The sequence below is a fragment of the Buteo buteo genome, chromosome 2 (assembly GCF_964188355.1).
Source record: "Buteo buteo chromosome 2, bButBut1.hap1.1, whole genome shotgun sequence".
NCBI lineage: Eukaryota > Metazoa > Chordata > Aves > Accipitriformes > Accipitridae > Buteo > Buteo buteo.
The window spans coordinates 35,308,926-35,325,193 of NC_134172.1; the positions used below are offsets into that span (position 1 = coordinate 35,308,926).

The window sequence follows — 16,268 nt, forward strand, 5'->3', positions numbered from 1 at the left end:
CAGATTTGCCAAGGTTTTCCTGACCTGCCTGGTATGGTTCTGTGCTTTCTTGAGAAAGGTCAGCATCTTCTTTCATACACCGTAACACTCAGCAGAAATGCTAGATTATCTCTGGTGGGCAACTACCATTCCCAGTTAAAAATTTGTATTCAGAGCTTTAACCCACACATTTTGCCCTCTCAGAAAAAAGAAAATTTTATTGGATTTTTTTTTTTTTTTTTTTTTTTTTTTTTTTTGCATTTACCACCTGATGTTTAGTATCAGGTACATATCTGACACTTCCGTCTGTAGAGCCTGGGCATTTCACCCTTTGTTTGCATTCTCACAGCACTTGTGTGGATCAGGAAAGCTGTATTGCATAAATTCCATTTCATAAATAGATAAATATTTAATAACTTCAATAGAATCCTCTCTTTTTTTTCAATAAATGGGAGGAGAAAATTATCTGCCCAAGATCACACAAGCTAGTGGTAGAAGAGCTGAAAAAGCAAACAAATCATAACTTTCTAGACCATCTCATCTCTAATAATTGCTTTCTAAAAGATTTACAGCAAAGTTCCTATTGTTATAAGCCCAGGGGAGTGATATAATTACAGGAATAAGGGACATAACATAGGGGAAGTTCTGTGTGGAGTACCAGTTTAATTCCCCACATTCACTCCCTTGAATCAGGGTTGAATCAACCACTTCACTGTCTGACTTGCCTCTCTTGTGAACCCTCCAACTTCTGGTGAAAGAACTTCTATTTAGTTTCATTCCGGATATGCACATAAAAGCAGCTGCTGGCAATACAGTAATAGTCCTTAATTTCCATGTTCATGTCTCCTCTGTACTCTGAAGTTCCAAATACTGTCTGAAGGAAGATACTTTGAACCTTCATTTTCCAATATTTTTAGGAAAGCTTTTGGAGTGTAGTATTTTGAAGAGTATAGAAATAATCTAGCCATTTGGAGAATATTATTTAATAAAACTATATATGAAAAGGCATTGCCTTTTTGTAGCTGTATAAAAATTAATTTGTCCACAAAATAATTTTAAAAACATTTTGAAAACTTCCCTGAATGCTGCATTTAGTGCAAGGTGCTCTTGCTACTGAAATCCATGGGAAGAGATTCCTTCTTCACAAGGTGACAACCATCAGGAAATAACCTGAACCTTATTCAATGCCATAGAAATATTGGGACTGTCATGACAGCAGTGTTTTAGAAATACTTCATGGTTTCTCGCTCCTACTATTCATCTATATGGAATTATAAAGTTATAACATATGCTTTACACTGTCACCGTGATACTTAGAAACAAAGCAAAGGAAAACAAGATATACCTCTCTTCTTGACTCTCTATTCATCTTGTAACTCTTTCTTGCCTGTTACAGTGGCAATATTACACTACATTGGTGTAGATAAATTTCATTATTTCTTTCTCTTGTATTAAAACTACCTTAATGGGTAGGATACATCTTGCCTGTGATACTGCAGTCTTTCTTCTTGAATGAAGACATTTTAATGAAGACATCAGTAACAGCAAATTTTATGCAACACAGTAACATTCCTGGCTTTATATAAAATAGACCATCAAAGCAGGAGAAATTAATATATATGGTTTAAAAAATGTGGATTTCAACTAGTCTTTTTTTGTGTCTGTGACCATTGACACAACAAGCCACATGACTTTTCTGCATGTAAATACTCAAATGACTAAATGCAAGTCCATAATATTTACCAGAGTCACCACTCTTCTTCAGTGTTGTTGGTTACTTTAAACTCATAATATTTTCAAAACACATGTTGGCATGTGAAATGAAAATCATCAGAAGGAAATAACCACAAGCACAGCTTTTTATAATGCAAGGTTTAACCAAGTCAGATGTTCTTTTTTGAAAGAGTGAGCCTTGTGGAATCAGTCTCAGACAGCAAGGAGCACAGTTATCCTAAACTCAACCTAATTTTTTGGTCTCCCTGAGAATGTGAACTAAGACTATGGTGATTCCTCCAGTGCAATGTTTCAAAGGGGTGCTAGAGCTGAGTGGATTCTGGATTTGGTTTATTTAAACAAATGGCATGATTACTGAAAGTTTTGACTGTCTCGAACCATCTTGACAGGCTTTCACCTGGGAAAAAATGGGTTGGCATTTGCAAAAATGCCATGATGTACCCCTTACATTCAAGGTGGGATACAGTTCCCACATTCAGACACATCATTTTAGAAGTCTGCTTGTAAAGGTGTCCAGCTCCCATTATTGCCAATGGAGATCTAGTCTATAGAGTAAGATATCCAGAGTGCAGAAAACTGGTCAGCTCACCTTAAAGTAGATACCTACATTATTACCTAGACTCCTGTTGACTATAATGGGAATTTAGACATACAGTTCATATGCAGGCATTGACATGTAGTCACATAAATGTAGACATCTGAGTCTGTCAGCTGAATCCCGTTCCCAGTGTAGGTTGTAGAAGCGCCAAGTGCAGACCCATAATTTTCCAAAGAGAATTTTAATCCTCCCTCACTAGCAAGGAGAATTTGCTAATCACCAGGTGTCTAATGTCGCCTGTAAAACCGCTCCATGCTGTGTACATAACTCGGCATTAATTGGACCAAAAGCAGGACTCGAAGTACCCTGCCAGCTATTGGATGTCCCACCAGCATGACTGCATGTCCTCCCTCCTGCTGCAGTGGGGCTTGAGTGCTGGCACTGGGGCACCCTTTTCCTCTGGGAGACTCAGAGCCAGACATGTGACCCCCGTCCAACAGAGCAGGAATTTAAATGTTGTGTGTCCCACAGTGTTCTGAGCTGCTGGTGGAGAAGGGCTTCTCGCCCTCCCTCTTCATTGTTATGAGCACTTCAGTAAATCTTGGCTTTGTCCTGTTCCATGGCAGGACTTCTATGTGCTTTTGGCATGGGAGGGATTATTCCCTGTTGGACTCTGGTTAAAGCTATCATAAGCTCACGCTGGCGTCTGGGGTTGGAAAAGAGACAATAGTAGCTTTCTTGATTAAAAAATAAATAAACCTCCAAGCTCTCAGGAGAAATAATTGGCTTCTGAGCCTAGATTCATTTTTACCAGGTTTAGAGGTAGGGGAACATTGCAGAATGTTGATATTCCACAGCATTACAATGCAAATGGCTTGGAGGTGTAAAAGTGAATGATAAATGTTCAGATAGTGTCTTCTTGTTGGTTATAGGATAGCATCCGATATAAACAGAGTAAAAAAAAATCTCCAATGCATTCACAGTGATACTGTCTGAAAGCTCCTCCTGATTGCTGTATTGGACATATGGTATAAATTTGCTTGTAATTCATTAAAAGCTTTTTTGAATGACATCAAAAAGGGAAACACACAGTGCATATTGACTTCAAGGATATTTAGTAATGAGTAGTGCAGCTGGGATCTTCTAATTATTTCCATAAGTATCAGTTCATCAGAATAGTGCAACTGGGTCCTAGTGAATGACATAGACTGTTATAAGGAGGAACAAGAGGAAAAAAAACCTTTTTTTCCTTTTTCATTGACCTAAATAAATTTGTATCCATTAATAAATCAAAGTAACATTTGAGGAACAACCATTTTAAAACTGAATTTCTTCTTTTTCTTTGAGTTTACTTTTGGTGAAACTGATCCCAAATAGTTACTTTTTAGAATGTCTACTTTACTATCATTCTGCAATGCAGCTAAAGATCCTTTAAAACGAAGTATTCCTTCTTTGAACATAAGTTATTTTATAGGCCAGTTAATTAACTGATGTGCTACCTGAATTTATTCCTGTACTAAGTCATTCCTTAGACAATTATGAGACCATTCAGAAGCTTCAAATAGATTTTGGTAATTTGACATCCTTTTGAGAAGAATAAAGAAGAATTAGAAAATACATGGCAGCAGTTACAGTTATTTTTCTCTCATAATCACAGGCACATAAAGTAAGATCAATATATTTCAAAAGCTAGTCTCTGATAGTCTAATCTTTTCTGGCAGTCTGTTGCTAACTAGAAAAGCCTAATCATTTCCTGAATCTTTAAGAGCTATTCAGGTATGTTCTTGTACATTCCTTGGAAGGATCAGCTCCTCCTTGAAAGGAAATATCCTTCATCAGACCTTTTTGATGTTAATTTAGGTCCAACCAGAAGTTCATTAGAGTTCTTGTAATCTGTTTAGAAAGTAGTACAACAGAAGGACAGTTCGGTGAAAGCCTAAGCATGACCGTGCAGTGACGCATAAAGAAATGTAAACTTACATAACTAGTTTAATATTGCAAACACGGTTAGAGCTAAAAGTTCAGCACTGCATGAAAACAGTACAGACAGTCCTGATCTAGAGCTTAAATCAACAGGACAAAATCCAGGATCTGTACCTCACTAGTCCCCTTAGTTGCCTGAGCAACTCCCCGGTCCATGTGAAGGATTTCCTTCACTCTTGTGAGTGTAAATTGTTAAAGATTATACTGGGCAACACATGCTCCTAAGCTCTGCTCACCTATCAGCTGAAGGACTGGATTGGGAATTTGTGGGAAAAGGAGGCAGTTTTAGATCCCAATCTGCAGAGTATGCACATAAGTAAGGTCAGTGAATACTATTACTTCTCAAGTGGAAGGAGGAAGAAGTAAAAAAAAAGGAAATTGTAGTGATAACTGGGAGTTTACTGCATGGCACTTAAAAGGGGAGGATATTTAGAAGATGCCAGCATCTTCCTTTTAAGCACTGGGGTTTGACTAAGACAGCTTTGGAGTTCTTGCTCTGCCTCTCATCACAAGCTATTGATGCGACAGACAGGAGTAATGCTTTGTTCCTCCCCTCAGCCCTGTCATTCAGTCTTGATCCCTCTGAACCAGAACTGAGTGCCGTGGTAGCCATTGTCAGGACTAGCCACCATGGACATGGAAGCCTGAAATGCAGGAACCACTGGCTAGCAGAAGTCCTACTGCTTTTGTTTGAAGTGCCAAAATATTTTCCTCAGAAGAGAATATGGCCAAGTACACATGAATAGGCTGTCATGGAAAAAAAAACAACAACCCCAAGGGAAAACAATATTTGTGACCTCATAATACAACTTTATGAGAAAAGTTACATCTTCACTAACCCAAGAGATTTAAGCCAGGTTTATAATTAGGGTAATGTATTCTGGCAATCAGCTGGAGTTTGTGCACAAGTAGTACAAGGCAGCTGGCTTCGGAAATTCGCCCCATCTCCTGTGTTCAAAGATAATTCCTCATTAATCCTAGGATGCCTTTTCCCATTTGTGCTCTCAGGGACCACGTAACTTGGAGGTGACTATGAGGTGTAATGTTACGTGATAGCTAGGATTGTCAACAACCAAGGCATGGAAAAAGATTGGGAACTTCTAAACAAAGGAAATATATGGTTTTGGAATGAGGGAAGTGGTGAGACCAGCTGCACAAGCAGGTGCTGCAGCTCTCAGAAGAGCGGACAACAAGAGTGTGGAGCTGGTGGGGGGAGCAGGTGACTTAGGACAAACTGTGCTCCTGAACCGCACGGTATCAGCTCCAGCTCAGTCCTGATACAGCCACCCTCTCCGTCAGTCAGGAGGTGTCCATATATGTTATTTAAATGGGAAGCCCATTTTTATTCATCTTCTTAAGAGTGTTATTTTAGTTAGGGTTAAATGCCTTACATGTATCTTCAAACACTTACCTTCTGCCTCTGATTTTTAAACTTTCCTTCTTCTAGATTAAATAGTATCAGTGGAAGGTCACTGTCTATGCACATCTTTGCAAAAAAAAAACCAACCTCCATTTTAACCATGGTCTGTCCTGGCAAGGGAAACACTCAGTGATGTGCTCATAAGAGTCATATAGTGCATGCTTGGTGAGTGCGGATGTTTACAGTGATTCCTTTAGATAAAAAGAACCACATTCACTGACCCTTGGGAGCATATAAACATTTAATCAAAACATCATTTGGTAGTAAACGCATGCTACCTGTATGAATAACACTTGTTTGATTCAGTCATGTTATTTAAATTATATATATGTACAAAATGCTAGATTATTGGAAGGGGAGAGGTTACAGCAAAAGAGAGAGAGGTCCTTGCCCTCAAGATTTGGCATTGTGTTGAGAAATACAAATATTTAAAGGAAAGTAATTGTCACTTGGTAATTCCCCCCAAGAGTCTGAGACTAAAGAATAAATGAACTGAAATTCTCTGTGCTGCCCAAACCCTGTCTGGCACTGCACAACACAGTCAAAATATTGTTCAGGTCAAAGAAAGGGGCTTGGCTGGTGCTACCCTTGTAGTAAAGACATCTCATATTTTCTTCACATTTTCATATGTGAACAGTTGATAATTCACCATCACCTAACTTTTTGATGTGAGATGGGACTGAGTCCTTGAGTAAGACCTTTCAGAAACAGGATATGCAGTTTCTACCCACACAACTTCATTCATCCCAGGTTTATGTTAGTAAAACACTATGAAATCCTGCCAGTGAACAAACCGTATCAGTAGTTATGTTTACCCTGCTAAAAATATCTAACTCCTGAAGAGGTCCATGGCCTTCACGATTTCAACAGCTTCTATCCACTCTGCTCAGAAATAGCCCCTCTGGAGTGGACTGGCCACGTTTCTACAGCCTACCACTTAATCTGAGTTTCCTTTGCATCTCATGTGGTGCACCCAAAACCCTAAGACATACTGATTACTTTTTGTCTTTTAACAGTCCACAGTGCTGTGTATGAGTGCTGAGCTGTGCCACAGTGATGTTACACAGAAAGCAAAAACACGGAGAGATATTTTTATAGTCCAAAGTGAAGGATATGTATTGCATGCTCCAGGATATATCATGACAGTGTGCAGAAATGAGAGCACAAGGACCATGTTCCAGGATTGCGGAAGATGGAAAGAAGCCAAACTCTCTTACAGAAATTAGTTCTTGGGAGTAAACTCAGGAATCAACTATTCTCAAAACCAAACCCCACTTTCACCTGTAAGTGAACTAATTGGTTCATTCCAAAAAGAAGCCTGGAAGTTAATATGTACACCACCAAAATGACCCACCCCAGGATATGGACTAAGTAGTGAAGTCACTCTGCCATTTGTCCAATTTCCCATCTCTCACCGGCAGAAACCTTCACCAAAACTGTCACCAGCTGTTCCACAGACTCAGTTTATACCTAACCTCATGCCTTTAATCAAAATACAAGATGTACCACCTTTGTTCCCTTTTGCTCTTCGTTAAGTTTATCAGCACAACAGAGAAACTAGAGCCGATGAGGATCTCAGAAGACAATTTCATCTTTCTGCATCAAGGCCAAATCATCTATACCAAATTTTACCTTGTAGACAATTGCTTGACTTTACCTGAAAAAAAAAAGGAAGAAGAGAAGAGAAGAGAAGAGAAGAGAAGAGAAGAGAAGAGAAGAGAAGAGAAGAAAAGAAAAGAGAAAAAAGAGAAAAGAGAAAAGAAAAGAAAAGAAAAGAAAAGAAAAGAAAAGAAAAGAAAAGAAAAGAAAAGAAAAGAAAAGAAAAGAAAAGAAAAGAAAAGAAGAGAAAAGAAAAGAAAAGAAAAGAATCAACAGTCTAGATGCCAACAGCTCCATCAGTAATCTGGCCCAGTGCTTAACTATTCATAGAGTTAATGCCATTTTCCTAATATCTATTTTTTTGTCTTACTGTAATTCAGTGCCACAGTAGGCATGGAAGACACTGGATTACATTGTTTTTGCAACAGTCTGTCATATTTTTCTAAAATGAATTGCATGTTTTCCGCTACACCAAGCTCAATTCCATCTGTCTTTCCTCAGAGGTCATGTCTTTTATACCCCTTTAATTTCGCTTTCTTCCATAATTCCTATCACCCACATCTTTCTTGAAATAACCAAAATTAGACACAGCACTCCAGCTGAGGACTTAACAGTGTTATGCAGAGAAAACACTACTCCATGTGTTTAACATATGACTCTTTTGTGCTTTTGTGAATTTTGCTTTTTTCACAGCAGTTTGACACTGTTGGCTTGTGTTCAGTTTTCCATCCAGTATATCTCCTAGATGCTATTCTACAGAAAAGCTGCCTACACAGTCATTCTCAACCTCTACTTATTGATAGATTATTCCTACCCAAGGATCTTGTGCTTCTGCATGAAAGAATGGCCTCTTATTTGTGTTTCAAGTCCATAACTAGTTTGTATTAATTGCCAACTCTTTTTACCCCTTTGCCCTTAGACTACCTTTCCATGAATAACAATAATCCTATACTCAAACTTACTGTCTTTATTCAGTTGTCATCCCTCTCTTTTTTCTAAAGAATCATGAACTTCATAATCCCTTCACCATCCCTTTCATGCAAATTTTCTTCCTTGATCACATTCTACTTCTCAGGGCGCAATGTAGAAACGTCCACCTCTACTTACTTCTCTCACTTCTTGAAAGATAATTTTGTTCCCGGCACTTTCCAAGAATTTAAGAGGCATTTTTTATTTCTGCCCAACAGATATCCAGGCATGTAATGGTCTCTTTAGTCTTTTCCTTTAGCTAGACTAATGAAATATCATCTTGTTAATACTCCTGGTCTGATGGACCAAAACCCCTTGGTTTGTCTTTCTCCTGATACAGGGAAGGCCTTAGAATAAGTAACTTGCTTACATAAGGCACGTCCTCCTCCCCTTCCCTTTCTTTTCTCTCTGACTTTCTGAAATAGGTGTATAACTTGACATTCAGCCCTGTGAATTATCTCTATAGGTCTTTATAATCTTAAGTCACCATTTTGATCATATATGAAGCTTTCCCATTTAAGGTATACAAAGTGTTCAGCAGAATGACTGCCTTCTGTGCTTCCTATGATCTACTTATATCACTCTAGTACTTAGGAGGAAAAAAACAGTATTTTCCCTTCTTTTATAGAAAGCAATGCACCACATTGACTTGACCTTTTTTTTAAAGGCCTACTTGCCTTTAATTATAGTAATTACTAGAGAAATCTGCAAATTCTTCACACCTACCAGTTAAGTCTCTCCTAAAACAGATGTGCAAACTTCATAGGAGAGAATAAAAGGCATTTCTTTGGTTTTGGTCTTTGAGAAAATGTGTACTATGGAGAACTTGTAAAACCATTTCAGCCTCAACAAATTCTTGCAAGTTGTTCTGGTTAGAAACAATTATGATTAAATAGCTATCTTTGATGTAACTCTGTTTAGTTAAAAGAATCAGACATGTTCCCGCTCCCCAGTTTCTGGAAAAACACAAATAATTGTTTTGCTTGGTTACAGCATTAGGACAACATAACTCAGCCTTTCTCAGAAAGTTCAAGAAGTGTTGTGACATGTTTCTAACTGATTTTTAATTCTTCCAGCACTCACCAGACTTTCTCCACCCATTGCACCAAATCCCTGATAGCTCTGCAGTTGCCAATGCTATAGTAGTGTACACATAACTTGGTTTTGGTTTGGAGAATTACAACATTTTAGTTAGCTGCTCCCTGTAAAGAAACCAGAAAACTTCTTAACTTCTAGTTTGCAAATGTGATTAATATCCCCAAACTTTTTGACTAGTTTAACCAATCATCTAATTAAGCTTACCTTAGGCATCGGAATTTACCCTATTCCCATTGCCCTAGCTGGTATTCTGAAACTGTGGGCTTTCTATTTTGTACTGCCCCAGCTAGTTTTAGCATGGATCGCTGTGACAGAGAATGGAGAAAGAAACTATCTCCTCTGAAAGACACAGAAGCCCACAGCTGCTCCACGAGACCTTTTCATTCCCTGTGGGTACTCAGGACTGCCAGTTTATAGAGCCCCACTTGGATCAGGTAGGCAGTGATGGAGAAAACCCTACCTCTCCCCCACCCCCCCAGAAATTAATTAAGCTTAGGCACAATCTTTCTATTCATTTTTATATTTACAAAAGTTATCTATGTAGGATATATTCATAAATCCCATATTGATAACCCAAATGGTCAACATCCATAACCTATTAGTAAATTCAGTGAAGAACTTTGGGTGCTAATGGGCCTCTCCTTTTATGCCCACCAAAATATGATCCTATCTCAGAATAAGGCTTCAAGTACTGTGCCATGACTACAGCTACTACTGGTGGTTATTAATAATATCAGTGTTGAGCTTGACTACAATACATACTTGCCTGTACTACTGTAGGTATGTGGGAGTTGATTACAACTGACAGTGACTAGCCCACAAAGCCTACAAGACCTACAGTATCCTTGTTCCATTTTGGTCTTATTTCTGACAAATAAATAAGAAAACAGGACTTGTTCTTTTTATTTTTGTAAGTTATTCCGGCAAGGCTTTTCTGACCGAATCACAGGTGCAACACAGATGCAAAAGTCACAACGCAACTGACACCAAAGAGCAGTAAGGAAAGATAAAGGTCTTTTATAGCTTCATCCTGTTAATTACAACCCAGCTGCATGGAAGAAGTAGGGGATCAGCTGTGATTAAAGTAAGGGGCCAAATACTAGCCCCGACTCCCCACATGTGCCTTGTGGGTGCAGGCTAGGTGTCTCGCTGGTGCTCTTCTCGTCTGTTGCCGAAGTCAAAAAGCAGTAAGCAGCTATGACGCTTGTAAAAGACAATACACCTTCTTTGTATTTGATTGTTATTTTAAGGAAATATTCCAGTAAAGTTGGGTGTCTGCTACTTTTGTGTACCATACGTTGTATTCTTTTCAGTGTTAATGCTTTGCTGAGGAAATGAGTTCTTATTTCCAACTTGTGTTTTGGGGGTTTTTTGGTGGGGTTTTTTGTTTGTTTGTTTGTTTTCAATAATGTTGTGTTTATAGTTAATGGTTCTTTAAAGTACATCTCTTTTCTAGTTCAGTCAGTTATGGCTGGTGTTAATAAATGATACTTGACTGTGTTTCATTTTGCTTTTCCTGTCACTGTCCGCTTTTGGACAGATGAACCAAACACATGGAGACATGGGTGTATATTGTCTGTTTGGAATGGAATACTTTTCAGATGCAGTGAGTATTTTCCAAAGTTACACAAATATTTTTGGATAAAAGAAGAAATAGTATTTCCCCTCTAAAACACATTGTGATATGTTATCATAAAGTCCTACACCCCCCCCTGGAAAAAAAAAAATTACACTACTGTAAACTACCATTTCCTGTGTTGCTTCTCTGCCTTCTTTTATTGATGGGAGTCTTCTCTGCTTGAAACATGTGTGGTTTAGTCCAGAACTCTTGCTTCTGCAAAAAAGTCAGATTGTGCTAATTTATTTTTTATGTAAGCACAGAGTAGTTAGCTATAATTAGACTATGAGTCCATGTTTCTCAGTAGGTTAGATGAGGAATCTTTTTGCAGGAGACTATTTCTTACTCCTCCTTTCATTCATTTTCTTTTTTAATCTGTTTGTTTATGGTTTGAGTGTTATCCCCTCCTTTGGAGATGCTCATTAAACTGCATAGACTATAACATCACTCCCGAAGAAAAAAATGGGGAAGGGTGGGGAGAAAAGGAAACAACTTTCTTCTCAACAGCCCATGTTTCTCTTTCCTGCACTAACAGTTGCTTGCCCTGCTCATCTCGTGTACCCTTTTTGGACTAACTTTTCTGTGCAGGGGAACTCTGAGGCTTTTTCTTACCAGGCATGCAGTGTGTAGAGCAATGGATCTGAGTTGTAATTGACTCTTTGTTGGTACTCTGCACAAGTAACTGATAATGAAGCTTTGAAAAGTGAAAGTGTCTGTGTTCCAGAGGTACCAAACACTCCCCAACTGCCAGTAATCCCGAGTAAGATGCGTGGGTACTTAGCAGCTCTGAAAACTGGTCCAAGGGAGTTTGGGGGGTTCCTACCACCTCCATTCTTCTACTTTGCTGTCTATGTGCTCTGTCAGCCCCACATCTAGCATCAAATCCAGGCATTTGCTTTCTAGGTGGGATGTCCCTGTGTTTAAAATTTTAAATGCAGCGATAGTTTCTTCTGAAAATAACTGTTAATCGCCTGTTTTAACAACAGCTGAGACATGGTGAGGAGTTGTTCTTGCTCCCATTGAGATGAATAAGAGAAAACCTGTTGCCTTTGGTGAAGGAAGTACTGCATAGAGCTGTGAACCTTGGGGTGGGGACAGTGAAGTATTTCAGCTTGCTGTTCTGTCTCTTCTCCTAAAAATCTGTACCTTCAGATTCTTCATGGCAGCAGAAGCCAAAGCTTTTCACTAATTTTCTGGAACAGAGAACACAGCTGTGAATGTGTGTTAGGCAGGCTTAATGCTGAGTCGGTAATATAAACCCTGGGCAATGCTAAAGAGATAAGAAAGTACTAAAAAAGTAATAGGTCTGACATGTAGGAGTTTGAATCTAACTGAACACACAGGGTCCCAGTGGGCAGGAGGTGGTGATGCCTACTAATGCCTTGTCTTCCGAAGTTCTCTGAGGGCATCATAGTAGCCACCATGTAAAATGCAATCTGAATCCTGTGGGGAAGGCAGAAAAGGGAAGCTTAAATGGGGCTGAATCCTGAACTTGTTACTTGAGAATAACTTCAGCAGAGTAACTAGTTTAATTATCTGGGACCCAGCTTTGGGATAGTGGCATTTGAGAGGATAGGAAAATAAGGAGGAGTTTATTTTTCATCAATACTAAAGGTGTTACTGGAAGCAAAAAATACAGATTCCAATGCGTGCAGAGGGGAAGCTGAAGACCTGTTACTTTTGGGGTTGTGCAGAAAATCTAATTTGTTTACCTGATCTCTTCAGAGAGGGAAAAAAAAAAACCAAAACAGAACAAAAAAAAAAACAACCCGAAAACACTCTGGGCTAACTCAAACCAAAAAAGAACCTTACTTTTGCCAAAGCAAAACCCCAGACAAATTGTGGAGAAGAGGTGGGAACTAAATGAGCAAAATGTAATGCTTAGCTTCTCTAAAACCAATAAGGACTTTAGCTAGTTTTGATCTTCACGTCATTTAGAAGTGGGAAATGAAAACACTTCTTTTAATACCATTTCTTAGTTCAAATTCACCAGCATACCTCTACTCTTAGTTGCGATTCCTCAAATGTGGTATGACCTTAGAGATCACGAGCCTGATTTTTTCGCTGGCCGAGCAACCTCTCTCCCGCTACCCCCTCACCTCCGCTCCTCAGCAGAGTTTCCCAGCGGAAAATCCTTCTCGTTTTAGTAACGCCGGGACTCCAGGTGGGAAGAGACGCCCTGACAAGGCGGCCGAGGGGGCTGCGGAGGGCAGGGGTCCCCAGAGAGAGCTGTCTCTGCGGGCCCCCCCTTCCCCTGCCTCTCCCGCCCGCCGGCGGCACCGACCTTCACCTGAAACCCGAGCCGAGGGCGGTGGGGCGGCGCCGGCCGCTATAAAGTCCGCAGGGACCGGACCCCACCCGAACGGGGCCGGGGGGGGCTCCGCACCGCACCGGTACCGGCACCGCGGCCGAAAGGGACGGCGGTCACCCAAACGTACGGGCACAGCGTGGGTTGTAAAGGTGAGCTGAAGTCACGCGAGGGAAAAAAAAAAAAAAAAACCACAGCCAGAAAGTATCGAACAAGATGTTTAAAAAACAAAAAAAAATTTTTTTTTTTTTTTTAACGTCAGGTTGATTATGCGGTTTGCTGTCGTTATTGTTTTATCTTTCGTCACATTCATGTGGGGTGGGTTTTGTTTTGTTTTGTTTTTTAAACCTGTGTGTGCGACGCATCAAGAAGAGAAGCCTAGGGAAACTTGGAGCATCAGTCATCTACCGCCTCTAAATCCTGCGTAGTTGGGGTATGGCATAATGCATCCACGTATATTTAGTCTTTATCTTTATAATCGTGATCGTGTTACAACTGTTCAATAAGTTTTAATCAAACATAAGATAACGAGAGAAAAACCTCTGTTCTATAATAGATCATCCACAATAATTTGTGGATGAATGATCTAGGGATTTGGCATAAAAGACTACTGAAACGGGCTACTGAGTAAGGTTCCATTGTAATAGTTTGTGCTGTTCTTAGTATCTCGTTAAAAGTAGTTCTTTATCATGCTGTTACGTGGGGGTTTTTTAGTCATTATCTTTAAGTAGGACAATGTTGAGACCAAAATGTAATGAGTCATGGGAAAAAAAAAGCTCACAAAGATTTTAATGTGAGCTCTTTAAATATCTAGTATTTTGAAATGTTTTGTTGCTTATTTAATACAGGTTTTGATTAATGTGACTTTATCTCATAAGCATGCAACAAAGAACAACAATGAAGGACTGTTTCGTAAATCCCACAGAAAAGGACCTCTCCGATGCTGGTAAGCCACAGGCATGAAATCCACGTGTGCGTTTGAGGAATATATTCCACAGCTCCAAATCTAAAGGTGCATTATAAGTCCTTCCCGATTACCATAGTGGCTTTATAGGAGATAACACATTGAGTTTCCAGTGAACTAAAGCCACCACCTAGAAAACGTTTATGCATGAATCATTTCACCAAGTTCAACAAAATTCATTTACGTGGGTAAAACTAGTTAGGTGGGTCCTAGCCTGGGCATGAAAATGCTCCTAAGATAAGCTCATTAAGGAGGAAGCACATTAGTGCCTTCAAATGGTTGTCTAAACCAGTCTTTATAGATTGTCTGACATCAAAAACAGTATGTGGAAAATTCTATTCATAGTGATTCAGCAGTTAAAGTTAATGCAAATGTAAATTGGGGGTGGCTGGTGTGTGGAGCCCTTTTCTCCCCATGCGATTCACAGCTGGCTCCCTAGTGTGGTTGCTCATCAGTTTCTTTATCCATTTGTTACATCTCATTTTATGCATTTAGAATCGTAAGCTTTCTGGGGTAGGATTCCTCTTTTGTGTAGATTTCTAAAGCCCCTAGCACAAAGGAAGTGGGACATGTGGCAACTACTGCAATACAAAGAAATAATGAAGATGGTTATTACAGGCAAAGACATGATTCTTTAGTTAACTTGCATCTATTCCGTGTTACCTACAGCAATTATAACCTTCGCTATAAGCAGTTCCACTTAATTCAGTCGGGCTTCTGCTTGTTTGCATTCAGTTGTGTAGGTGTTCGCAAGATTAATAATTCTTGCTTTTTGTCTTTGATAGCCTTTCTGTATAAATATATTTTAATTGTAAAAATGAAGTTTGTTTCCATCTTGGAAATGGAGCTGGAGGCTTTTTGCTGGACTAGAGGAGATGAACTGAAAAGAAAGGAAGTTTCAAGAAAAATTCACCAAGCTGTTCTAAGAACATGAAAAAAACTAATCTTTAAGCTTTAAATGCAAAAGAATCAGCAGGGAAAGTTGCAAGAAACTGGTACGAAAGATGGGTTGTTATGTTGAAAAAAAAAAAGTCTGTTTTTTATTTCACAGAATCTGCAAGCAAGGGGTATGACAGCCCTTCTTTCCAACATGATGAAAATCTTGAACGAAGTGACCAGTTAAAGCCCAAGGAAAAAAAGTAGGTGTTCTTTGAACTTAACACATTGGTGGCTGGTGTGCTGGGGGGGGGGGGGTAATATGGCTTTTCTAGAAAACACTCATCTTAATTATTTTTTTCTATTTTCCTCTAGGAAGGAAAACGAGAAGCCAGAGAAACGAGTGGTTGACATTTTTGAATTGGTTGGTGTCCAGTTTGATGGTCTGCTTTATATTTTCTTTTCTATATTTGTCACTGAGTTGTTTATGAATTGCAATTAATAGGCAATCAAAAACCGGAGAAGAAGCCTGAGACCAAGTGATGGTAGAACTCTTTAAACTTTGGCCTGTTAGGTCAGATTCCCCCCTCAGTACATTGGTAGCACTGACAGCAGTTCAACCTTAGTTCTATTGGAGGATGAAGCTCACCCCTGCTGAGACTGATCTAGGACATACATACTGCACAGGCCCTTGCCTTGGCTCTCTTTATAAAGGATTTATCCTGTGTTTGCTGAGGGACCTGCTCTCCGAGAGCACCAGCAGTATGGTTTTGTGTCAGTTTCCATACAACAGCTATTCCCAAATAACTCTTACATGTGGACTTGCTTATGCTGAAACAAGAGAAGTTTTATTTTCTCTGGTTTATTCCATGTCCATTTACACTTTGGAAGAGGGTTAGGACAGTCAGGAATAAAATGTTCTGATTTCAGATTAACCACATCCAGGAATAGCTATGGCAGTTTAAATTCACATCCTTCTTTAAATGAAACAAATGTTCAAGGGTAGACAAGCCTTAAGATGCAATCTCTGCTGCAAACTTTTTCTACTGGTAGATATAACCCAGGTGCTGGTCAATAACTCACTCTTCTTTACATTTCAAAGGCATTATCTTAGTAAACATGTAACTTACTGGAACACAAAATGCAATATATTGTACAGACAAGATCATCACTTAGAAACAT

General features: G+C 39.3%; 2 protein-coding genes across 2 annotated transcripts in view; both read left to right on the forward strand.

Annotated features, from left to right (window-relative positions):
- Window positions 1-13,209, forward strand: part of ITGB8 (integrin subunit beta 8) — a 92,744-nt gene extending 79,535 nt beyond the window's left edge. The window contains exon 15 of the mRNA XM_075050458.1: window positions 13,086-13,209. Coding sequence (XP_074906559.1) covers window positions 13,086-13,088 — 3 coding nt within the window. The 3' untranslated portion in view covers window positions 13,089-13,209. The remainder of the gene's footprint in view (window positions 1-13,085) is intronic.
- Window positions 13,210-13,298: 89 nt separating this feature from the next.
- The window catches only part of ABCB5 (ATP binding cassette subfamily B member 5), a 36,547-nt gene continuing 33,577 nt past the window's right edge, over window positions 13,299-16,268 (forward strand). The window contains exons 1-4 of the mRNA XM_075050480.1: window positions 13,299-13,398; window positions 14,095-14,192; window positions 15,262-15,349; window positions 15,462-15,510. Coding sequence (XP_074906581.1) covers window positions 14,126-14,192; window positions 15,262-15,349; window positions 15,462-15,510 — 204 coding nt within the window. The 5' untranslated portion in view covers window positions 13,299-13,398; window positions 14,095-14,125. The remainder of the gene's footprint in view (window positions 13,399-14,094; window positions 14,193-15,261; window positions 15,350-15,461; window positions 15,511-16,268) is intronic.